Below are 27,067 nucleotides of genomic sequence, written 5' to 3'. Positions count from 1 at the left end.
TCAAGCCAATAAAGAAAAATGAGAGAAAAAAGGGGACGGAGGAGGTAAAATCATTCATTTTTAACTCTGCTGTACATTAATACCAGATATTTGGGGTGTAGTGAGCTTTACCACTAGCGGTGTAAATTGGGCAAATCATACATCCAAATAATGAAACAGACAAAACTGAACCTGAAAGAGAAGGTGAGGGGCCCAAAGCTCCACATACTTATTCCCCTGGGTCAGGAGTTCTATACCATAGTCTAAAAACCACTATTCTACCCAGGGCCATCCAGTACCGAATATGAGTAATCTTGGGAGTTACAAAATCATTTAGAATTTCTGGTTATCTCTTTCCTTATTAAAAATTAAAACAGTATGACTAATGTCTATACGTTGATTGGAAAATTTAAAATAATTTTCTGGGGAGATTCAAGATGGCAGAGAGTAGGTGGACATGGAGTTGATCTCTCTCCACAGATGCATCAGGAATACATCTATAGATGCAACAATTCTCAAAGAACACCAGCCAAAAACTAGCAGAAGACCCTGGACACCAGCAGAAAGGAGTATAAAGATCCCTGCATAACTGGGTAGGATGGAGAAAAAGAAGGGAGAAGGAGAAGAGGAAGCTGGATGGGACTGCACCCTGGGGTGGGGGAACTGAAGCAGAGGAGAGATTCCCGAATTTGGGGAAACCCCCACTCTGACGGGGAAACCGATTGGGACAGAAGGGAAGCATCTGAGGCTGTTGGAAGAGGGTGAAGCTGCTGATCCGTAGCAGACAGGACAGAGTAAGAAATACATAGATGGCCCGTACAGTGGCCCTACGTGACCCAGACTGGGACGTGTGTTCACAGGTGTGCAAGGGGGCTGGGAGTTGGTGTGTGGGGATTGGAGAACAGGCCCAGAGCGAGAAGTGCTGTTGGCTGTGGGGAGACGGACTGTGGGGATGGGAGGGAGGAAATCTGCAGCAGGGAATGACTATGGAGGAAGACTGCACTGCCATGGAAGCAGGGTGCTACTGCTGAGTCCCACGCAGGGGGAGGAGCCACTATTGTAACCTCTCTCTCCCCACATGTCGCCGCCTGCCAACGACAATAAAAGAAGCCTGCTCAGGGCTGGCTCTTGTGTGCTGGCTGCTGAGACATAAAAAAGCCCCCTCAGAGCTGGCCCTCACATGCTGGCTGCAGGGCAATTTAAAAAAACCACCACCACCCTCTCAGGGCTGGCCCTTACATGCCTGCTGCCGGGTGCCGGAAAAACCCCAGCCAGGGCTGGCCCTCACATGCCTTACACTGGGCGCTGGAAAGGCCCTCATTCAGGCCGAATCTCTTGCACCCATGGCCGCCGGCTCCCCTGTGCATTTGGCGCTGCTGGGGCTCCAAATGCAGATCCAAGCAGTCATACCACCTCTGTACCCGGTCCTCACAGGGCCAGACTCAAGAGCTCCAAGGCAGCCTCAGGACCAGACTCCTGTGGGCGGACCACACGCAGAGGTGGGGATAAAACCAAAGCTGCACAGGGACGAGGCGACTAAGGAAGAGGATGGAAAATCTTTCCACTGGCAGCACAAGATGCAGATTAAATCCCCACGATCAGCTAGGAAGACCCTGAGTCTATGGAACATCTGAGTAGACCAATGAGTGTTCCCACAAATGAGAACAATCCAGCTCTGGCAGCTGTGGACTTTGGGGACAGCACATGCGGGAACCGGGCCACATCAGAGTCAGAGGGGTCCCCACAGGGCCCACAGCAGGTCCAGAGACCAGCCCAGAGGCAGAGGAGTGGCTCCTGGGGAGGTGGAGGGGCGGCTGTGGCTCATGGCGTGTGCAAGGACCCTCACAGCGGAGACCCCAGGGAAACATAATTATTACTATTAATTTTATTATGTTTTGATTCATTCTGTTGTTGGTTCTAGCTTCTTTTTTTGTCTTTGGCTTGTTCTACTTTCTTTTTTTGTTTGTTGTTTTAGATTTTTATTTAGTCTTTTGGGATCTCTGTGTTTTATAACATATTTTAATCTTTTTTTTGGTATATATTTATATTTTTACTTTGCTTTTCTGTTGTTCTGTGTTCTTGTCCTGAATTTTTTTTTTTACATATATATATATTTTTAAACATTTCCATTTCTTCTTTGCTTTTCTGTTGTCCTGTGTTTTTCCCTTTTTATTTTACTATTTTTAAAATCACTTTTATAGGTTTGTTCGGTTTCCTTGCTTTATTCTTCAGTGGGCACACTGCTTTGCTTTTGTTTTTAGGTTATGTGTTTTTGTTAGTATTAATCCTAATTGTTTGATTTCATTTTTGAATTCTTCTATTTGTCTGTTTTTCCTCTTGCTTTTTTGTTTTATTTGGCTGTTTTTGTTTCTTTTACGTGTGTGTGTGTTTCCCTGTTTCTGTTTGTTTTTGTTTGATTTTGTTTTTACCATTTCTCCAGGGTTTTGTTTGTCTTTTTTTTAATACGTTTTCTATTTTATCTCTTTTATATTTCTGTTTCTACACTGCTTTTGTTTTCTTTCCCCTTTTTCTTTGTTTTTTTAATATCATTTTTGTCAGTTTGTTTCTTTGCTTCATTCTTCAGTTGGCACTCTCTGCTTTGGTTTTGGGTTCTTGTCAACTTTCTTCTTAATTGTTTGATTTTGTTCTTGGGTTCTTTTGTCTGTCTGGTTGTTCTCTTGCTATTTGATTTATCTGGTTTTGTTTTTCTTTCTTTTGTGTGTGTGCATGTTTCCTTGTTTCTGTTTGATTATACTTCTTACCATGTCTGGGGTTTTGCTAGTCTTTTTTTTTTTTTTAATCCCCTTTATTGCCACAACGAGCGACTTGCGGGGTCTTGGTCCCTTGAACAAAAGTGGGGCCTGAGGCTCTGGAGTGGGAGCACTGAGTCCAGGATGCTGGACCAGTAGAGAATTCCCAGCCCCAGGGAAGACTAATCTCCGAGAGCTCTCATGGAGGCCTCTGTCTGAATCCAAGACCCGGCTCCACCCAACTGCCAGCAGCTCCCAGTGCTGGAAGCCTCACAGCAAACAACAAACAAGACAGGAACACAAACCCACTCATCAGCACACAGATTACCTAAAGTCATACTATGCTCACAGACACCCCAAAACATACCACCTGATACAGCCCTACTCATCAGAGGGAAAAGACTCAGCTTCACCCACCAGAATGCAGGCACCAGTCCCTCCCATCAGGAAGCCTACACAAGACACTGGACCAACCCCACCATCAGGCAGAGAACAGAAGCAAGAGGAACTATGACCCTGCAGCCTAGGGAAAGGAGACCTCAAATACTGTAAATTAGACAAAATGAGAAGACACAGAAATATCTTACAGGCAAAGGAGCAAGATAAAAACCCACAAGACCAAATAAATGAAAAGGAAATAGGCAAACTACCTAAAAAAGAATTCAGAGTAACGATAGTAAAGATGATCCAAACTGTTGGACATAGAATAGAGAAAATACAAGAAACATTTAACAAGTACCTAGAAGAACTAAGGAGCAAAGAAACAGTAATGAACAACACAATAACTGAAATTAAAAACACTCTAGAAGGAATCAATAGCAGAATAACTGAGGCAGAAGAATGGATAAAAGAGCTGGAAGACAAAATTGTGGAAATAACTGCCGAGGAGCAGAGTAAAGAAAAAAGAATGAAAGGAAGACAATCTCAGAAACCTCTAGGACAACACTAAACGCACCAACATTCGAATTATAGGGGTCCCAGAAGAAGAAAAGGAAAAGGGTCTGAGAAAATATTTGAAGAGATTGTAGTTGAAAACTTCCCTAACACGGGAAAGGAAATAGTTACCCAAGTCCAGGAAGCACAGAGTCCCATACAGGATAAACCCAAGGAGAAACACACCAAGACACATACTGATCAAACTAACAAAAATTAAATTCAAAGAAAAAAATATTAAAAGCAGCAAGGGAAAAACAAAAAATAACATACAAAGGAATCCCCATAAGGTTATCAGCTGATTTTTCAGCAGAAACTCTACAGGCCAGAAGGGAGTGGTAGGATATACTTAAAGTGATGAAAGAGTAAAACCTACAACCAAGATTATTCTACCCAGCAAGGATCTCATTCAGATTCGAAAGAGAAGTCAAAAGCTTTACAGACAAGCAAAAGTTAAGAGAATTCAGCACCACTAAACCAGCTTTACAGCAAATGCTGAAGAAACTTTTCTAAGCGGCAAACAAAAGAGAAGAAAAAGACCCACAAAAACAAACCCAAAACAATTAAGAAAATGGTAATAGGAACATACATATCGATAATAACCTTGAATGTAAATGGATTAAATGCCGCAACCAAATGACACAGACTGGCTGAATGGATACAAGACAAGACCCATATATATATATGCTGTCTACAAGAGACCCACTTCAGACCTAGGGACACATACAGATTGAAAGTGAAGGGATGGAAAAAGATATTCCATACAAATGGAAATCAGAAGAAAGCTGGAGTAGCAATACTCGTATCAGATAAAATAGACATTAAAATAAAGACTGTTACAACAGATAGGGAGGGACACCACATAATGATCAAAGGATCAAACCTAGAAGAAAATATAACAGTTATAAATGTTTATGCACCCAACACAGGAACACCTCAATACATGAGGCAAATGCTAACAACCATGAAAGGAGAAATCGACAGTAACACAATAATAGTAGGGGACTTCAACACCCCACTTATACCAACGGACAGATCATCCAAACAAAATAAATAAGGAAACATGAGCTTTAAATGACACATCAGACCAGATGGACATAATGGAAATTTATAGGTCATTCCATCCAAAAACAAAGGAATACATTTTCTTCTCAAGTGCACACGGAATGTTCTGCAGGATAGACTACATCTTGGGTCACAAATCAAGCCTTGGTAAATTTAAGAAAACTGAAATCGCATGAAACATCTTTTCTGACCACAATGCTAGGAGACTAGATATCAATTACAGGAAAAAAAAAAACCGTAAAAAATACAAACAAATGGAGGCTAAACAATACGCTAGTAAACAACCAAGAGATCACTGAAGAAATCAAAAAGGAAATCAAAAAATAGCTAGAAACAAACGACAATGAAAGCACGATGACCCAAAACCTATGGGATGGAGGAAAAGCAATTCTAAGAGGGAAGTTTATAGCAATACAAGCCTACCTCAAGAAACAAGAAAAATCTCAAATAAACAACCTGCCCTTACACCTAAAGCAATTAGAGAAAGAAGAACAAAAAACCCCCAAATTAGCAGAAGTAAAGAAATCATCAAGATCAGATCAGAAATAAATGAAAAGGAAATGAAGGAAACAACAGCAAAGAGCAATACAACTAAAAGCTGGTTCTTTGAGAAGATAAACAAAACTGATAAACCATTAGCCAGACTCATCAAGAAAAAAAGGGAGTAGACTGAAGTCAACAGAGTTAGAAGTGAAAAAGGAGAAGTAACAACTGACACCACAGAAATACAAAGGATCATGAGAGACTACTGCAAGCAACTGTATGCCAATAAAATGGACAACCTGGAAGAAATGGACAAATTCTTAGAAAAGTACAACCTTCTAAAACTGAACCACGAAGAAACAGAATACATGAACAGACCAATCACAAGTACTGATAGTGAAACTGTGATTAAAAACCCTCCAACAAACAAAAGCCCAAGGCCAGATGGCTTCACAGGTGAATTCTATCAAACATTTAGAGAAGAGCTGACACCTATCCTTCTCAAACTCTTCCAAAATATAGCAGAGGAAGGAACACTCCCAAACTCACTGTATGAGGTCACCATCACCCTGATACCAAAACCAGACAAAGATGTCACAAAAGAAGAAAATTACAGGCCAATATCACTTATAAGCATAGATGCAAAAATCCTCAACAAAATACTAGCAAACAGAATCCAACAGCACACTAAAGGATCATACACCATGATCAAGTGGGGTTTATCTCAGGAATGCAAGGATTCTTCAATATACACAAATCAATCAATGTGATACACCATCTAACAAACCGAAGGATAAAAATCATATGATCATCTCACTAGATGCAGAAAAAGCTTCTGACAAAATTCAACACCCATTTATGATAAAAACTCTCCAGAAAATAGGCAAAGAGGGAACCTACCTCAACACAATAAAAGCCATATATGACAAACCCACAGCAAACATCATTCTCCATGGCGAAAAACTGAAACCATTTCCACTAAGATCAGGAACAAGACAAGGGTGCCCACTCTCACCACTATTATTCAACATAACATAGTTTTGGATGTTTTAGCCACAGCAATCAGAGAAGAAAAAGAAATAAAAGGAATCCAAATAGGAAAAGAAGTAAAACTGTCACTGTTTGCAGGTAACAGGATACTATACATAGAAAACGTTAAAGACGACACCAGAAAACTACTAGAGCTAATCAATGAATTTGGTAAAGCAACAGTATACAAAATTAATGCACAGAAATCTCTTGCATTCCTGTACACTAGCAATGAAAAATCAGAAAGAGAAATCAAGGAAAGACTCCCACTTACCATCGCAACAAAAAGAATACCTAGGAATAAACCTACCTAAGCAGGCAAAAGACCTGTATGCAGAAAAGTACAAGACACTGATGAAAGAAATCAAAGATAATACCAACAGATGGAGAGACGATACCATGTTCTTGAATTGGAAGAATCAACATTGTGAGAAAGATATACCATGTTCTTGGATTGGAAGAATCAACATTGTCAAAATGACTATACTACCCAAAGCAATCTACAGATTCAATGCAATCCCTATCAAATTACCAATGGCATTTTCCACACAACTAGAAAAAAAAATTTCACAATTCGTATGGAAACACAAAAGCCCCCGAGTAGCCAAAGCAATCAAGAAAGAAAAACGGAGCTGGAGGAATCAGGCTCCCTGACTTCAGACTACACTACAAAGCTACAGTAATCAAGACAGTATGGTACTGGCACAAAAACAGAAATATAGATCAATCCCACGCACATATGGTCACCTTATCTTTGACAAAGGAGGCAAGAATATATGATGGAGAAAAGCAGCCTCTTCAATAAGTGGAGCTGGGAAAACTGGACAGCTACATGTAAAAGAATGAAATTAGAACACTTCCTAACACCATACACAGAAATAAACTCAAAACGGATTAAAGACCTAAATGTAAGGCCAGACACTATAAAACTCTTAGAGGAAAACATACAAAGAACACTCCATGACCTGAATCACAGCAAGGTCCTTTTGGACCCACCTCCTAGAGAAATGGAAATAAAAACAAAAATAAACAAATGGGACCTAATGAAACTTAAAAGCTTTTGCACAGCAAAGGAAACCATAAACAAGAAGTAGCTCATGCAGCTCAGTATCAAAAAAACAAACAACCCAATCCAAAAATGGGCAGAAGACCTAAATAGACGTTTCTCCAAAGAAGACATACAGACTGTCAACAAACACATGAAAAGATGCTCAAAATCACTAATTATTAGAGAAATGCAAATCAAAACCACAATGAGGTATCACCTCACAGCAGTCAGAATGGCTATCATCAAAAAATCTAGAAACAATAAATGCTGGAGAGGGTGTAGAGAAAAGGGAACCCTCTTGCACTGTTGCTGGGATTGTAAATTGATGCAGCCACTATAGAGAACAGTATAGAGGTTCCTTAAAAACCTAAAAATACTACTACCATATGACCCAGCAATCCCACTACTGGACATATACCCTAAGAAAACCATAATTCAAAAAGATACATGTAAATATTCCTGCAATGAACATTGTGGTACAACTGCCAGGCTATGGAAGCAATCTAAATGTCCATAGACAGATGAATGGATAAAGAAGATGTGGCACATATATATGATGGAATATTACTCAGCCATAAAAAGGAACGAAACTGAGTTATTTGTAATGAGGTGGATGGACCCAGAGTCTGTCATACAGTGAAGTAAGTCACAAAGAGAAAAACACATACCGTATGCTAACATACATATATGGAATCTAAAAAAACGGTACTGAGTAACCTAGTGGCAGGGCAGGAATAAAGACACAGACGTAGAGAACGGACTTTAGGACACAGTGGGGGGAAAGGGAAGTTGGGACAAAGTGAGAGAGTAGCACTAACATATATACACTACCAAATGTAAAATAGATAGCTAGTGGGAAGCAGCCACATAGCACAGCGAGATCAGCTCGGTGCTCTGTGACCACCTAGGTGGGGGGATAGGGAGGACGGGAGGGAGGCTCAAGAGGGAGGGGATATGGGGATATATGTATACATATAGCTGATTCAGTTTGTTGTACAACAGAAACTAACACAACATTGTAAAGCAATTATACTCCAACAAAGATTAAAAAAAAAAAGAGCCAGCCAACTTGAAATAAATAACTAAATAAAGTAAGTTTCTAAGTGTTGGAACTTATAATTAGGTTTGAATAGCTTAGAAAATAGTTTTACCTGTTTGCAACTGTGTTCTTAGATGGAACACCATCAAAAACAATGACTCGATCTGCTAGATAGGTGGCCATGATGAAGTCATGTTCCACAACAAAGGCTGTCTTCTTAGCATGGAGTATGAAACTAAAACACATGATTTTGAAAAGTTTTATATCATCATATTCAAACACTATTATTAAGCACTTTTGTCTGCCACTACACATGATCACAGGTAATACTCTTATGAGCGGGACATTACCGTTTGACAACTCGAGCAGCCATCAATCTTTGCTCAGAATCCAAATATGCAGATGGTTCATCAATTAAATAGACATCAGCAGGTTTGCCCAAACAAAGAGCTAAAGCTACTCGCTGCAGTTCACCACCAGATAATGTCTGCACCTATTTGCAAAAGAAGTTCAGTAAACCATGCAGAGACATCCAAAGTTTAAAATAATAAAATGATAAAACAACAAAAATTATTTTAGAGTACCTCTTGATCGATGATGTTTTCAATTTGCAGAGGCTTCATTACGTCAGTCACAAATTGTGGATGAGTGTAAGCATCTCTGATCTTTTCATGTAGTAGTTGGCGAACACTTCCCTGTTTTTAATGGAAAAGTATTGAAATTTTATTTCAGTACAGAACTACTCTAATTATGAATCTTGAGAAAGTTAAGCTACACAGCAAAAGTATATCAATTTGCCACCAACAGATATCGATAGTATTTTGATGCTTATCCATCAGCTATGACATGTTTTGAGATTTTAAAAATTAAAAACCCACCATGTCCAAGTTAAAAAAAAACAAAACAAAAATCTTAAAATTTGAAAGTAGTAAATGATGAATGTTTCAGGGAAGAAATCATTAGAGACTAGGAATACTTCTAAAGGTCAATATGGGTATCAAGTAATCTTAGGCAATCTGTGAGCTAACACAAAATGCACAATAATATGACAGGGATGAATTTAAGATGTTTTTTAACTTGTTATTTGAGAAGAGGCCTGAGTTTGAGAACTTAGAAGCTAAGCTTATAGAAAGCATCAATGATAAAATTTTCATTGTAAGCCAAGCCATCTCAAATATTCCCAACGTGAGTGAGTACTGAGGTACTGAGCATAGATACTGTAGTTAATAAGTTCATTACAACACCTGCAGAAATCAAAGGAGGTTAATTTCATAATGTTTTATGGCTCATCCATATTGTAACGTGTCAGTGTTCTATTTCTTTTTATGACAGAATAACAGTGGCTCTACCATTTTTCATTCCCACCAGCAACGTATGAGGTTCTAATTTCTCTGCATCCTTAGCAATACTTGTTATCGTGTTTCTGCTTTAAGTCATTCTAGTGGGTGTGATGTGGTATCTCAATGTGGTTTTGATTTGCATTTCCCTAATGACTAACGATGCTGTGCATCTTTTCATGTGTTTATTGGCTATCTGTATATTTTCTTTGGAAAAATGTCTATTCAAATCCTTTGCCCATTTAAAAATTGACCTGTAAGAGTTCTTTATATATTTTGGATACAAGTACCTTATTAGATATATGATTTGCAAATAATTTCTCCAGTCCTGTGGGTAGCCCTTCACTTTCTTGATGTCATTTGCAGCACCAAAACACATTAAGTTTTGGAAGATTTATTTTGGAAAAAGATGCCAAACATACTTTAAAAGAGTTTCCTAGTAGTGGAAATGAATAAAGGACTGTAGTAGTCCTAAAATCTTCCTTAGCCACCTTATTACACCTGTACAGAAACTAATTTGGAGAAAAATTTTGATACAATGTAAGATTAATGCTCTAGGTATATAAACTCTTCTTCAATAACAAAATAACATAATAACTCACGGTTGATTTGGGACTGATTTTCTGTGGCTTATAACTGACATTTAAAACTGGTACTTCCCCTGCAAAGTAATGCAAATAAATAAGACACTGAAAACGGCCCAGATCTTTAAAGTTTACTATGTGGAACAGAGTAAAAAGACTCAATATTACAACAGTACCTCCTTCATCAGGTTTAAGTCTCCCAGCAAGCATTCTGATAAATGTTGTTTTACCAGTACCTAGCAACACAACATACAAAAAATTGACTTGAAAGATGCTTCACATTTACAGTAAATCACTAATGTACTACTGGGTTTTAACTGAGAAATTAGTTTTGAACAAATACACTGACACTACTGAATTCTGAAGGTTATATAGAAAAATACTTGAACTTTCATGATTCATCTCTCAAGTATCATTCTAAGCTAATTAGGAGGAATATAGACTATTTAAAGCTTATGACGGCCATTTTAACAAATGGTGGGTCTATAAAGTCTTGGGTTAGTTCTTGAAAGACTTATTTAGCTAAAATATCAATGCACACAATTTATTGTTAAGACAGGACAATAATTGTTATGATTGATACCATCATCATAAAGGCCAGTTAATGAAATATTTAATTGCAACCAAGATCAAAATTCCTGTTAACTAAAAACTGATATATTGCAACAATCTTCATAAAATTTTTTTCTTCTACAGTTTTGTAAGCTGTAAGCACACAATTCAAATCTTTTTCTAAAAATCATGAAAGCAATACCAGATATTTGGCACTCAAATTCATCTCATAACTATGTTTATGACAATAATCTATTACTAAAAAGTGTTGGTAATACAACTATTTACAAAGTTAGATTAGCCTAAATTTAAATTAAGAAAGGTTCCAAGTGGAGGAATGCAAGGAAAACATTTTAAACTAGACTGCTTCAGAACCACCAATTTATCCTTTCCTTCCTAGTCAGTTTCTAAGATGAATAAGTGCTATTCGTATCAATTTATACACAGAAAAACCAGCTTAGAAAAAATCTTATTCTCACTGAAGGTTATGAAAACAAAATAAATATGAACTCGATTAAATGACAGATTAAATCATATGTTGTCACAAAATGTAAACTACACTGAGAAATGTAGGAATTCAATCCAGCTCCCAAACCTATAATGGAGTCAAAGTTTTTCACGGAGTAATTAACATTAAGTTACTGGATAAACAGAACAAACTTCCGAATATCACAAAATAAGGAAAACTTACCATTTTCCCCCAACATCACCATGATTTCAGAATCTGTAAACTCTCCAGATACAATTGCTAGCTCAAACTCTCCCATCTTTTTCTTCATTCCACAATATTTATACATACACATCTTTTTAACTTCTTCTTCATTTGCTGTCTCAGCTACTTTAAAAACAAGTGATGAATCTCTGAATCTTAAGTTTTCTGTTGGAACGTAGCCATCCAAAAAAATGTTTATGCCTGTTGGAAAGTCATTGAAATAGATTAGTAAAGATCACTTAAAGACTAAACTTTTTCCACAAAAATAAATGATCATATAAAAGCCAAAACCCTAGGCTCCCTTGTGAGCAATCTATGCATAGATTTAAATTTCTGTGGATTTATAGCATGCAGTGTGACAACAGTGTTTCATGTACCTAATGCCAAGTTTAAATAATTCATGCATACATACATGCCTATATACACAAAGCATAACTTTTCATTATTACGTGATTTTTATAAGATTTTTTCCATCAGATTTTATGTGAAAGCCTATGATGCCATTTCTTCTGTATTTTAAAATAAAAAATTTTAGTTTTTCTCTACAAAAATGACAAGTAGGTAAAATGGAATATTTTCAGATTGACATAAAATAAATTAAAATAGTTTGAGCAATAATTTTTTAAAGACGATTTAAGTTACGAATATTCATTTTCATGGAAGACATAACCAAACGTTGAAGTTATGATTTACTGCATTTGTTTTCAGATTAACTTCACAGGTTTGAAAGAAATTTATAATGACAAACTAATTTCATTAACCTTTTTTTTGGCTTCACTGTACAAACACCATTATCTAAACAGATTTTAATAACTAAAAGTAAACTAACATACTGTACATGAAAATTCCTCCATACTGAAGTTGTTAAGAACCACAATGGCAGGTGCACAAAAATGGAAAAGTGGATTATTTGGGAAACAGTGAAAAGATCTTTTTTTAAAGTGTTTACTATTTATAAAAGAAGGACAGTAGGTGAAGTTTCAGAAGGTCTTGAAAGAACGTCTAAGGATATTATTCATGTCACCTGCAATTAAGAACCACATCTAGGCCTTTTCAGCCTAGAACACAGGTGTTCAATAAATATTTACTGACAGAATAAATAGATGTGTTTATTCTGCCCAAATTAGCATTTTTATATCTTAAACTATTTGAAAATAACAAATGTAGTGTTAAAAAGATTAAAACCAAAAATTAAATAAAAATATAAACTTGAAGGAACCTTAGTGGCCATTTAGTCCAAGTGCCTAATTCATCAGGTAAGAAAATGAAAGCTCAGAGAAGTGACTTTGTGGAAAAAACACTAACAAGTCAGCTTTATACATTAATACTACAATGTCTCTCTTGCCAATTTAAAAATGAGTTCAAGCTAAAATTCCTTTACAGTTCATAAAGAGCTTTTACATATAATGTGTTAATTTCAGTATATTAAAGGAAAGCAGAAAGATTAAGTGCAGTTTGTTACTTGAATTGTTTTAACAGATAGGGTACATTAAAAACCTCACCAGGAACTACTTCTTGGCATAGGCTTTAGACTTGGCATCTATAAATGGAATTATGAAAAGGGATTGCCAGGTACCCATGTCATTATCATCAATGAAATTCTAGAACTACTTTAGGCAGAGTAGGTATTCAATAAATACTTGCTGACTGAGGAGAATAAAACATTAATTGCTTCTGATATCATCTCTTAAGACTACTGGAAAGAAAACTGGGCAATCTCACAAATTTTCCCTTAAAATACCTACCTATCACAAATGTATAGATAGGGACGTGAGAGAAATTCCTTCCCCACACCTTAAACTATTTATACACTTTTTATAAATTAAAAAAGCTACCACCGCCTTTTTATGCAGAGTATGATGCAATATAATTTCTTTCTCCAAAGTTTCTTAGGTAACTCAAAAGCAATCTCTTTGAAGAGACAGCTTAAAAAAAAAAAAAAAAAAAAAAAAAAAAGAGCCTGTTCAACCTAGGGAGCTATAAGGCTACATGAATAATTATTCTTGTAGAATATGGTATTTTTTCAAGATATGGACTAAGTCCTTTTAGGTGTTCTAGATTGCCAGCTTAAGGCATAGCTGGAGAGAAGAAATGTAAAAAAGTAAAAATAGGAATGAGGAAGCAGTGAAGGGGAACAGGAAAGAAATTAAAAGGAAGACGGTGTACCAGGTAGAGAGTGCACTGATTCTGTTTCAAGAGCCACTTAGTGGTAGGCTAGTTTTTTACTTTTGCCTAACTTGCTTAGGGAAGAGACATGGAAAAGGGATACCAGAGAGTCCCTCTTTCCTGAAAGTAGAAGGAATAAGTGAAAATACACTTACTAAGCTATTTTATTAGAATTTTAGTCACTTACTAGACTATAATATACTTAACTATCTTATTAGACTTTTGGATAGTCTTAGTTTCACAAACTTAGGATACAGATTACAGATAAATTTGAAACAGGAAAACAAGATGAGCACTAAATGAATTTTAAGTTTTCCTACTGGTATTGGCCCATCAAAGATAAAGCTGAACATGACAAATAGTACAGTGATGCTGCAGAGGCCAAAACATAAAAGAAACTTTTAATATAGCAAATAAATAGTGAAATTGATAGAGCATTTTCACCCACAACAAAAATTTCTACAAAAAGACAGAGGTTATGTTTAACAACTGATGTATATAACCTTACATATGTATATTCTATTGCGAGATTAAATTCCTTAAGGCCAGAGTTTTGGATAAGTAATACGACAGCAACACTTAACTACTTAGCATCAACAGCAATACATTTTCTAAGCATTAGAGTGAAAGAGAATACAGCATTGTGAAAAGTTTTTCAAGTTACCTTCTCTTACGCTAAAAGGCATAGTGACAACACCATAAGCACTTGGTACGCCATATAAACAGCAGATGAAGTCAGAGAGATAGTCTAATACACTTAGATCATGCTCCACCACAATGATATATCTGAAAATCAATATAGATTTTTATTTTAAAATGTAATATAATTAAAATTATATTTAATTATAATCAAAACTTTTACATAGTTTTTTAAAAAACTACAGTGTAAATTTCAGGAAGATAGATACATTTTTAAAAAATTAACCGTAAAGACCATATTAAGCATAAGTTATAAAACATTTTCTTTAAGACGCATTATCAACGTTCGTATTTCAAATTGTTTTCCTAAACTAAAAGAAAAAAGTTAACATGAAACAGTGTATGAATATATGAAATAAAATGTTTTGCTAATAAAAAACATATTTTAAAATAAACTTTACAAAGCAGAAACAATTATAATAGATTTAAATCAGACCTATTCTAAACGGTTTATTATGCTCTTCAACTTATGCATTAAACCCTTCTACTTGTCCTGTCTCATGCTAGCTGTAGCAAGGAATGCATAGAGAATACAACAGAATCCTCAACCCGAGAACTTTCACTTTAGCTGTGGAGACAAGGAATAGATATGAAACAATACCAAAAAAACACTACGTTAGCAAAATGTTTTTATAGGTAATAAAAATCTAGTGACGGTAAGAAAGAAAATAGGTTAGTGTGTGTACTGGAGCACTTTATAAACGGGATGGGTATGACATGACCTTTTCAAGTGGTAAGAAAAAAGTACTGCTAGTATAGAAACTATTAGGCAAATTAATAATCATAAAGCTTTTATGCAGCATCTATTCCTATTCAACTTAGCTCAAGATGTTCAAAAAGCAATGTCCTACAGACACCTAAAATTCTAATTTAATTTATCATCTTCCTGTACAAATAAAAACTAACCAACCATATTTTTATTGATGGAATCACTACTCCCATAAAAAGAAGACTCAATTTTATTTGCAATCATACATTGTTTAAATTGTCAAGCATGTCTAATTCATTCTTTTCTTTCTCTATCTAGATTCTAATTCAGGCTGTCATTTCCATCAATATTGTTATAGGCTTTTAACAAACCTCATTTTCTTCAGGTCCCCAGATGTGGCTCTCAGTTCCGAATGAAACATATAACATCTTCAGACTTTCTTTTAAGACCTTCCAAAACTTTAGCTACTATAGATCTTCCTCAGTTTATAAGGTTACACCCTGATAAACCCATCGTAATTTGAAAATGCATTTAATATGCCTAATCTAACAAACATCATACTTAGCCTAGCCTACCTGAAATGTGCTCAGAACACTTATATTAGCCTACAGTTGGGCAAAATCATGTAACATAAAGCCTATTTTATAATAAAGTGTTGAGTATCTCATGTAATGTACTGAATACTGTACTGAAAGTGAAAAACAGAATGGTTGTAAGGGTACCAGCTGTTTACCCTCATGCTCATGTGGCTGACTTGAAGCTGTGGCTTGCTGCTGTTGTCCAGCATCAGAAGACAATATCGTACTCCCTATTGCCAGACCGGGAAAATATCAAAATTTGAAGTACAGTTTCTTCTGAATGTGTATTGCTTTCACTATATTGTAAAGTCGAAAAATTGGTCAGTTGAACCACAGCATCTGTATTTCTTTTATTTCATTTATATATAGGACGCACTGAAAAATGGCTCTTTCCTTGTTTCCTGAATAATCTACCCTTCTATCCCTAAGGGTGTCTAAGGGTGGTCTCTCATCTCAATGGTCTAAAATCCTGCCCAAAATCCTCACCTGCTGAAATTCTACATAACCCTTTCATGGTTCACCTCCAATTCTACCTCCAGTAGGAACACCCTTCTTAATATGCAAATAAACTTTTGCCCACTGTTGAACGTGGTGAGCATCAATAAAAATGGCAAATCACCCAAGTGGGCCTATACGTATCCTGCCTTGGTATCTTTATTGGCAATGTTCCATTATTTGGAATAATTCTCTGCTTTTTTACCATTAAAATCTTCAAGGCCCAGTATAAGGCAGCATAGTTATTATCTAGTGGCTTTTAATGTGCTTTAAAAAGAAGAAAAAAATAAGTCACACCTCCTGCCTTGCCTACTTTCAAATGGAGCTTATGCAGAAGTCCAAAATGTTAAAAAAGATTTAGGGGAGCCACTCTATTTTCTGAGGGTTTGGGAAGAAACAATCTGTAGCATGAGAAATCTATGCTATGAAAATTTACACCCTACACTTAATTTTGGGTTATGTTGGTTTTTAATCTTCCTCTCGCATTACTGTTCCCCTCTCTCTAATCCATCCTCTATTTCTTGTTGTTTATCGGAGGATATGATCTTCAAAATCTTTTTACAGCATTAAAGACTGAATGTATGCCTTGATACGTTGTAGAATTTCAGGATGCAGATATACTTCCTGTAACTTTTTATTATCAGTCTATCATTACAAAGAGATTATTTTGACCCTATACCTGTAAAAATGAGACCTAGCACATCTGAGAAAATGTCTAACAATCATTTTCTTCGCTTTGTCAATCTAACCTGTTTTGGCATGTTATCCCTTTTACAACTATGGTTACTGCCCTCTCATAATATAGAATGTAGTGACTTGGCTGAATATTGAAATACATGTCACCTGGTTGTAAATTATTATCCTTTTAGCGTTTTTATTATCGTTAAAGCATTATATAGTATTAAAAAAATTATGTGTAAATGTAGATAATATCGATATTTCAGTAAAACAAAGGAATATAAAAATGTTTTATAAAAAGGTATTAGGGTTGAGTACTGACTTGATGGCTTGTGTATTCTTTAATTTACCTTATCCTGAAGTCCCTGAATATTGGGACATTTTATAATCTTACTTTCCCCAAAGAGGCTACCATAATGCCCTGGTCTATGTATGAAGTGAAAATTATAGCTATGGTTTGGCTCAACTAAGACTGTCTCTTTACCACTAATATTCCAAGTTTTACTTCAAGGTATATACATGGATCATTTGCTCCTTGAATCTATGGAGTCAAGTTTTCCAATTCTGGAAAATACCCAGCCATGACCTTTTCATAGCTTTATTTTTCAGACTCCTATTAAGATATATGTAAATCATCTTCTCATTCTATTCTCTCTTATCCCATTCTCCATGTCTCTGAACCTCCCTTCTGTATTTCAATCTCATTCTCTCTCTGCTGTATTCTGGTAGCTTGCTCAGACCAACTTTTCAAGTTTCTCACGCTCTTTTCTGTTGTACCTAACCTGTCTAATCTGTCCAGTGAGTTTTCAATGTCATGAATATACTTTTAATTTCTAGATTTGTTTGGGTTTTTTAAACATTTACCTGTTGCTTTCTTGTAGTATCATATTCTTAAGAGTTTTAAATCTTCATGTTTTAAATTATTTTAAATATTATTTTACAGTCTCTTTGAGAATGTCACTCGAAGTTCCTGAGTCTAAATCCTGCTGTTTGTTGTGTCTACTGACTCATTTGTAGACAGTTTCCTCCTATCATTTATAACCCTGGGCTTAAAGCTCTTGAGTCTTTACCTGTAGAAATCCCGTGTGACCAGGGTTGAGGGCATATGCTTCCAGAGTGGTTTTATATTTGCTTCATCTAGGTACCATAGAACTAAAGATTCTAGGGCCCTCTTGTTATGTTTCTTTCTTAACATGGATGGTTCTTAGACTCCCCTGATTACATAAATTTCAATTCCATATCCACATGAGCTGCCAGTCCCTAAAGAGATCTGAAGGGGAGCCAGCCCTCCATTTCCAAAGATCTCAGTGAGTGACAGGTGTATGTTTCCTTGACATCCTCCTGTATTTGCTCTTTTGCTGGGAAAGCAGTCGTTTGAGAGTCCCGGCATTTTGTGTGATAATTCATTACAAGGCCTTGCTTCTTGCCCACAAGTGGCTGTTAAAGCTCAAGACTTACTACAGAGACAAGCAACGTCCCCTCAGGAAAGCCATCCTTGTTTTTCCCCTGTAATTTACAGTTCTCTCTTTGGTTTTTTTGATCCCTAGGGATTTCTCTTGCTCTCTTGTAAGATCAGCTATGAATTAAATCAGCTACTAAAGAGAGGAACAGAAAAAAGCCCTGGGTTCTTGCCATATCATAAATTTGAAACCTAGAAATAACTAGCTTTTCTGACCTTAAAACATCTTCATCTGCAAAATGGGAATACCACCTAAAGATTCTTACTTACAAGATTACTGAGGCGCAAATGAGATAATGGATATAAAAACTCTGCAAACTACAAAAGCACCCTACAAATACAGGATGTTGTGATTACTTAACAGAAGTTTTTAAGAACTCCCTTGTGCTCAGTAAGACCTGGGAAACCGGAATTACTCTGTTCTAAATTGTGTGTATGAGTGACATATCCATTTGAAAATCTGGTAAAAGTTAAGGATCTGCTTCCCAGAAATCCATACATATATGCCAAAATTTGCATATCACTACAGAGTATTCTTAGGCTCCCTGGAAACAGGTATGGTAGTAAATGGATCTTGCATTAAGAATCTCTTTTCTAGATAGAGGAAGGTAAGTTCAAGTGATAGCTCCAAAAACCAAGATGGAAAACACACAGATGTATGTGACATTGATGGTCCCAGTGTTTAAACTTTAGAAATCTGTGAAACTCCTCAAACAAAACAGCACAGGCATATACCAAATCTGTACTTACCTATCTGGATTTATTAGAGATCGTATAGTAATAGCAGCCTTTAAACGCTGCTTGACATCTAGGTAACTAGAAGGTTCATCAAACATGAAACTATGAAAAAGAAAAGCAAACATAATAATTTGAAAGGCAAGTATGATAAAATTCTATCTTGCATGTTATTTTAAAGCACTGAGATATAGTTTCTGATTTAACAACAACAAAAATCCCCTTATAATAATGAGGAGCCCACCCCATAATGGTAAAAATTTCTGTATTCTGTTTACAAGTAGAAGGAAGAAGAGAAATTACAAAAGGCAGGACTGCATGTCAAGTCTGGGGAGAGATTCCGAGATTAGGCTAACTTACAAACTGTTATCTCATGAAAAATACTGATATATTCCGAAGTAATTCAGAGGGCTCTCTTAATTGGCTAAAGTCGGTTGCACTAAAGCAGAGTTTTTGGAAAGGAGGGCTCTGCCCAGAATACTTTATGGAGAAAAACTAGCATGCACTGGATGCCAGAGTAGAAGTATGGAAAAAGATGAGAGCAAAAAATATCTGGGAGAAGAGAGGCATTAAAAGGTAGAAAGGAAACTCGCCTTTTTCACTTCCTTCTTCTCTCTCACATGGCAAGCCACCCTGATTTAGGATAACCTAAAAGACCTGATTTTCCACTTGAGCTATGGAAAACCTTGCCGGCCTGGTAGGAGAGCTTCATCTTAAAAAAATGTCCTTCTTATGTATAAAGAGAGTTTACAAAATAAACAGCTGACTTCAGATTAAAGAGCTCTAGAACCCATAAGTTGTAAGGTACTTACCTAAATGTTTTTTTACCCCTGATGAAATAAGAGGGAAATGGGCAATGGATGCACAACTGTTTCAACATCTGACCTCAAAGTTAGAACATCAGATACTCTTTCTATTAATTTCTCTCAAACCACTGCTCTATTAGCATTATAAATAAAAACTCTAAAGTAAGGTTAAGATTTACAAAAAGTATAAAGTAACCTACATATCAGCTTTCTGTATACAAACGACAGCACAGGCAAATCTCTGCAACTCTCCTCTTGAAAGATCTTCAACATTGTGTTCTTTTAGCTGGGTTAAATAGAGCTGCTGACATACAATTGCTTGTGTCTTTGTTTCATCTTTTCAGTCGAAGATAGACCCCACTGTCCCCTTTGCAGCCTTGGGAATCTGGTCTACACACTGAGGTTTGATAATGGCTTTTAGGTCATCTTCAAGAATCTTGGTAAAAATAATAGCACAGGCAAATCTCTGCAACTCTCCTCCTGAAAGATCTTCAACGTTGCGTTCTTTTAGATGGGTTAAATCTACAAAGAACATAGAGGCATTGTGTTCAATGTTATTTCATTTTACCTCTTCAAGGTAAAATGTATATTGCAAATCATTCTGCGTTTGAATATTTCTGTTAAAAATATGACAACTACTAGAGATTTTTCCATTTATTTCAGTAATCCATATAAAGATACCTATCTTTATGAGTTAAGTTCAGGGCCTATTAAAACACATACACAAAATAAACACTTACCGAGCTGCTGACATACAACTGCTTGTGTCTTTGTTTCATCTTTTCGGTCCAAAATAGACCCCACGGTCCCCTGCCATAATATATCAGAAATAGTATTATTTTCCTTCAATACTAAAATTCCCTCACTATTAATAAGAGTCACAAAATAAAACAAGTTTACTTTGATTTATCTTTTATATGTCCACCAATATTTGTAATACCCCACTAAATTTCTCCTAAAAAGCAACTGACCTTTGCAGCCTTGGGAATCTGGTCTACATACTGAGGTTTGATAATGGCTTTTAGGTCATCTTCAAGAATCTTGGTAAAGTAATTTTGCAATTCAGATCCACGGAAGTAAGTCAAAATTTCTTGCCAATCAGGTGGGTCCTAGAAATATATGTATAATTACCTGAATTTAATAATACAATTGCAAAGAGCATGAATGTTATACAAAACAGAACACACATCCAAATAGAATACCTCTGCTTCTAAGATAATATTAGAGGTGGATTTAATTTCAAATCAAGAAACACCAACGCATAACAGTTTACGAAAGCTCAGAATTATCAATTAAGCAGCATTAACAGATTTTACCTAAAAAGGAGTTTCACTGATAGTTTCTCAGCATTAATTCCACAAATAATCTTGAAAATAAGAACATTAAAAAATAAAATCACACATACTCTCTCCTTCATAGCCTCATAAAACTGAACCAAGATATTCACTTTTATAAGGTGGTAATACATACATCATATTTTCCAAGGTTTGGCTTTTGCTTTCCTGCTAAAATTTTTAAAGCAGTTGACTTTCCAATACCATTAGTTCCAACTAATCCCAAAACTTCACCTGGACGAGGAATAGGCAACCTGTCATAAGTGTACAAAAATAATAAGACAACTCAGACTTATGTAGAAAAAGTGATGTAATACCAGAATGATGTATTTTAATGCGCTTGCACTCCACACACACTCATTAATAAGACAAAAGAGATATCTGCCAGATATTATTGGCTATTAGGAAAAAACAAAAACAGCAGCCAAGATTAACTTAAACTGTTGTTAGAAATGCATCCATGACTAATATTACTCCAAATTTTATTTATTCAACTTTCAGTCAAAGTCTATTCTAAAGTAACAATTTTTCTTTCCATATAAGGCTCAGTTTTCATGTATAATAAAATGCTATAGTAGAAAATTGCAGAGCAGGTGCAACCTCAGTCTTCCTTTTTTTTGGCCTGCCATTTACTTACAAGGAGAGAAGTGCCACATCAACCAGAAATATTCCACTTCGTTCTCCCTGCTGCAGTAGGCCCCTTAAAGCTGGCAGGTTGAGAAATACCTTTTTATTAGTTAAATCTAGACTCCTATGTTCAAAATATTAGTGTTCAGCAGATTAAAAACCTCAAAGAATGCCTGTCATTAACAATATATGTCGAAGTCCAGAGTAATATTCTCTGTAGATTATGAGATTAATAGATAAATAAAATCAAGATGAGTTCCCTTAAAAGTATTTCGGGGATAAGGATATTATTAACAACAGTGATTCTCACCCCCAATTGTATATTAGAATCACTAGGAGCCTTTTCAACTTATTAAGGTCCAGACTGTACATCCAGAGATAAGATGTAATTCAACAGGGCTGAAATTACCTGGGCATTAGTAGTCTTTAAAAGACCCTCAGGTAATTTTAATGTTAGCTAGAATGAACCACTGACATATACAATATGATTCTGCATGATGTTATAATACTGTGTTTTGCTTTAGTGGATGCAAAAGTTAATACCACTTTCTTTCCATTTTTGTTATTTCTCTGAAAATTCCAAATGGATTTACTCCTGACTGAAGTAAAGAAGAATGCTGATTTGGAAATATACCTGTGAAGCTTGAAGGCGTTGGCACAGTATCGATGTGTTGTTTCTTTTTCCAAGTTGCTTGGTAAATTGACAATTGATAAGGCGCCAAAGGGGCACTTCTGTTATTTAAAGTAAAGAATTAGTTTTCTGTTAATTTTTAGAAATATAGGCATGACTAAAATGAACAGATGAAGAAATTTTTATAATTTATCTTCCAAAAGTGGGAGTTTCACACAGACGTAAAATACTGTTTCATTTCCTACCCTTTGCTTAAAAAAGTTAAGTTCCTTGAAGGCAAGAATCATATCAAATAATTCTGTATTTCCCCTAGTGACTGGTATAATCCTGGACATTTAATGTGTTTAATACTTATTGAAAAACCTTACAGAACTGGAGGCTTTTGTATGAGAAGGTTAAGAGCAAGATCAAACACGGTTATTGAGCATACAGTTCCATATTCAGTCAATGAGAAATGCCCTCCCTTTATCTCCTTCTTCCTGTCTCTGTATGCTTCCTTTTCTACCTTGTAAAGTCCTTTAAGGTCATGGATTGTACCTTTCTTGGTCTATTTATGTCCCAACAACAGCTAGCATAGCATTTGCACAGAGCAAGGACTAACGACTTTCCATTGTGATTTGTAACCATCCCATATGAAAAAGATACTTCATATTCCAATTGAGTAAATTCACATTAAAAAAAAAAAACCTCATAGAAAAACTTATTCCAATAATAAGTGACTATCAACCAGATAAATGCCCAAGGAACAAGAATGGCAAGAATTGGAAGGTGATTTAAGAGTAGTAACGTGGCTAGAAAAATTTCTCAGAAGTATAGACAACTATAAAGGTACAACCAAAGAGTATAACCTCAGATTAGAAATCTGTTTGGCAGAACTGTTCAATGAGCTCAGGGGACTAATTCAAGTCTCTGTATATGAAGATTTCAGGGAATTCCCATTTTCTAAGTTACAAGAACACAGAGGTTTAAAAAACAAAACTCTTGTTTGTTTTCTAGCAAAATAATCACCAACTTCTAACAAAAATTATTAATTCTTTACACGAGATTTTTTTTCCAAATGGAATTACCTCCATTTACAGAATCCTCTATTACTCCATCAATGTACATAAAATGATTATAGGCTGCAAGTAATTTAAACTTCTCTTAATCTACAAAGAAAAAAATAGCCACATTGCTCATATATGTGGTGCATTACAAGTGTTTTAGGGTTCAGGGGGTATACATTACCCGCCCCCCCCAAACAATTCATCACATCAGTTTCTTTTCAGCCACTGAAGTGCACACCCCAAATTCTGGAATCTCATTTCTGTATAGCAGTGAAGAAAGAAAATAAAATCGAATATATTGTTCAAAATAAGATTTCCACCACCCAAAACACTGGCAGGCAAATAATAAAAGATTAGTAAGCATTTGCTAGAAGAAATATCTCCTGCTTATATTTTCAAAACAAGAAAAAACGCTTTCAAGTACCAAGCTTGGTACTTCTGGATACTTAACCAAGGATTCAGAAACCAATGTAAAATACACGAACCTTATTAGAAAAAATAACAAGTGGTATCCATATTTTGGGAAATCTCTTTTCTAAAATATATTATCTGTAAATAAAAATAACTAATTTAAGAACTTTATACACTGGCTCCTAAATACCTTTTATGAACTAAAGTTGGAAATCCATCATTCTTTGGTAAAATGCCCTATTCAAACCATTCAATATAACAAAAACTGAGGTATTTTGAAAAATGACACTATTGGGATAAATACAACAATAGAAGAATGTATAACACAGCAAAAGCAGTACTTAAGGATTAGGTTAAATTTAAAAAATTTTTTGGCTGTGTCCATTTTTATTTAAAAGTGTGAATTTAAAATTAAACACAGGGACTTCCCTGGTGGCGCAGTGGTTAATTAAGACTCTGCGCTCCCAACGCAGGAGGCCCGGGTTCGTTCCCTGGCCAGGGAACCAGACCCCACATGCATGCCGCAATAAGAGTTTGCATGCCACAACTAAGGAGCCCTCGAGCCGCAGCTGAGGAGCCCTCGAGCCGCAACTAAGACCCAGCACAGCCAAATAAATGAAATAAATTAATTTAAAAAATAAAATTAAACACAGACTTGAAAAAAATGTACGTAATATGACTCATTTTTTGTATTTATATTTCAAAAAAGTTCTAGTAAAGACTTGGAGAATGTCCTTCTCATAAAAGGGTGAAAAAAAATTAATTTTGGTTGGAAATGGCTTTACAAAGTTGCATACAGCAAAGATAACTTTTATTTTATTATTATTTTTTAAGGATAACTGTTAAGTGGGGTGGTTAATTAATTGAAACAGCAATAATATTGATATAAGAACACTATGTTTCTGAATTTGAATTCTTTATTCAATGTTTTATAGTTGGCTCTTTAAGAATAGTTATAATGTATTCAGAATTTTTAGATTTCATTTTTAGGTTACAAATTTGATCCAATAAATAAAATATCACTTACTTTAATACAAATACCACAACCAATACAAAGAGTTTCAGAAATCCATGCTATTTTGCTCTGGGAGACAACCTCTATGCATAATTTTCCTGGCAAACGAAAAGATAGAATTAACTCATTTCTCCTGATGTTCTAATTTTCTGAACACTGTTATTTCGGCAATTCTCGTTCCAAATTTCCATACAGAATCAAATTTTCAAAAACAAATGCCACAGAAAGAAATATAAATCAGTGCTTTGGATAAATTACTGAACTTAACTACTTATATGAATACTCTTGTCAGGCAAGGCAGAGATGACTCTAATATGCTTACTTGTTTAATCTACTATGGGAAGAAAATATGCTAATAAAAATACGGCAGATCCTAAAACAGCTTTACTTTTAAGCTGACTGACCTGAATATATAATCCATAAAATATGCCTTGAAAATGGTAATGTACACCAGATAAGGGAATGAAATACGTTAGCTAAATCAGGGAAGCTCCCCAAAGGTATGTGGACATCTAATACACAGACAAAATTAAACCTGGAATTAGGGATATTAATAATGGAATTTCTGAATAGCACGGTAGACTGTAACACATGACATCTAAATTTTCTTCTAAGATTTAGTAAGCTTATACCTCACTAGTATATTTAAAGTAAAAATTATTTAGTTTAGCCCTTAAAGACTACCAACAATTCATCAATTCTGAATGGTCGTAAATTTATTTAATCTTGAAAATATAGCAAAACCTCATGAATAGTCATTCATATTAAGCTTTTTTTTTTTTTTAAAGAATACTATCAAATATCAATACAAACATCTTGGCAGTCCTTTCTTCATGACTGAAAGTAACCATAGGATTTTGTAGAACAGTAAGAATCTCAGTAATTTGAACTCTGGTTTGATTTTGTACTCAATGAAATTAAACAGGATCATTTAGTCACAAAGCATTAAAAGAAATTTAGAACAAAATGTGGTCTTATTTTTACATTTTAAAGAAACTAACAGGGGAGAAAAGTATATACTAAAGCCTAGAGAACCATGAAAACAGTGTATTTCTTTTAAAACCTTCTCTTATCCTTAAATGATCCACAGAACAGCTTACCCATTCGAACCACAGGGCAACTCTTTTTGCACTCCTGCCGACACTTCTTAGGTTTACACTTGTCATGGTTGACAATAGCAATTCTTGTTAATTTATCCGCCATAATTCTAAGGAAGTAAGAATATCCAGTTCCTCTACTAAAGAAAAATTAACAAAATTATGGCATAGTCAATGCAATTAGTTAAGAGAAATAAGTCACAGGCATAAAAAGTTAGACAGGAGGAGATAAGTTATCACTATATTCAGATATTAATACCTGGAATTAGTTAAAAAAAACTAGTAAAAGCAATAAAATAATTTGGTACGGTTGGAAAAACAAAATTTTACATATATTCCATTCATCAGAAGATTTATATAAAGAAGGAAAAAATACCACTTTCAACAGAAAAAAGAAAAGATCCAGGGATCAACTTAACAAGATATATATACACATGCGCAGAAACTTCCAAAATACAACTGAAAGACACAAAAGACCTGAACAAGTAGAATGACATGTCTCAGTTTTCACAATAAAGAACAGTGAATATCAGAGATTTCAACCTTCCCTGAATTTACATATCTAATCCAATCTCAAGGAGAAAAAAAAAAAACTCAATCAGACAAATCAAATCTAAAGCTCTTATGCAAAAAGAAAAGTAGTAATAGCCAGGAAAATGGAAAAGAGCAAGGGGGAAGGGGGAACCTACACTTGACATATGAAAAAAATGATATAAGGCCTCAGTAATTGATGCTGATACCAGTGTATGAACACAGACCAATGAAACAGAATAGGAAGACTTGACATGAAAACATACATATGATAAAGGTGTTTACTTCCTCCCTCAAACTAAGCATCACTTCATTGCTTAGCCATCTGACTACAATGCACTACTGATGGAAATGGCAAATAATTATTAAGGGTGTAACCATCATGTTGGTCAACCGGAAAAAGTAAAAACTGCTTTACCTGGGAATTTACAATATGGCCATGATGAATTTTATCTTAACAGCACTGAAATGAAAAGGAGACCAAGTAACTATATGTATATACTCACTTTTGGAGCTTTTTTTTTTTTTTTTTTTTTTTT

At 35.4% G+C, this 27,067-nt stretch overlaps 1 protein-coding gene across 1 annotated transcript in view; it reads right to left on the bottom strand.

Annotated features, from left to right (window-relative positions):
- Positions 1–27,067, bottom strand: part of ABCE1 (ATP binding cassette subfamily E member 1) — a 35,196-nt gene that overhangs the window by 3,402 nt on the left and 4,727 nt on the right. The window contains exons 2-17 of the mRNA XM_055085906.1: positions 26,001–26,137; positions 24,913–24,998; positions 22,432–22,529; positions 21,307–21,424; positions 20,808–20,945; positions 20,577–20,646; positions 20,310–20,358; positions 20,037–20,090; positions 19,046–19,135; positions 14,342–14,463; positions 11,491–11,712; positions 10,424–10,483; positions 10,266–10,324; positions 8,911–9,021; positions 8,677–8,819; positions 8,439–8,561 (exon numbers count right to left, since the gene is read on the bottom strand). Of these exons, the coding sequence (XP_054941881.1) occupies positions 8,439–8,561; positions 8,677–8,819; positions 8,911–9,021; positions 10,266–10,324; positions 10,424–10,483; positions 11,491–11,712; positions 14,342–14,463; positions 19,046–19,135; positions 20,037–20,090; positions 20,310–20,358; positions 20,577–20,646; positions 20,808–20,945; positions 21,307–21,424; positions 22,432–22,529; positions 24,913–24,998; positions 26,001–26,103 (1,646 nt within the window). The 5' untranslated portion in view covers positions 26,104–26,137. The remainder of the gene's footprint in view (positions 1–8,438; positions 8,562–8,676; positions 8,820–8,910; positions 9,022–10,265; positions 10,325–10,423; positions 10,484–11,490; positions 11,713–14,341; positions 14,464–19,045; positions 19,136–20,036; positions 20,091–20,309; positions 20,359–20,576; positions 20,647–20,807; positions 20,946–21,306; positions 21,425–22,431; positions 22,530–24,912; positions 24,999–26,000; positions 26,138–27,067) is intronic.

The sequence above is a fragment of the Physeter macrocephalus genome, chromosome 7 (assembly GCF_002837175.3).
Source record: "Physeter macrocephalus isolate SW-GA chromosome 7, ASM283717v5, whole genome shotgun sequence".
Taxonomy (NCBI): Eukaryota; Metazoa; Chordata; class Mammalia; order Artiodactyla; family Physeteridae; genus Physeter; species Physeter macrocephalus.
The sequence above is the reverse complement of the archived record's forward strand: the minus strand, read 5'-3'. Positions and strand labels throughout refer to the sequence as shown.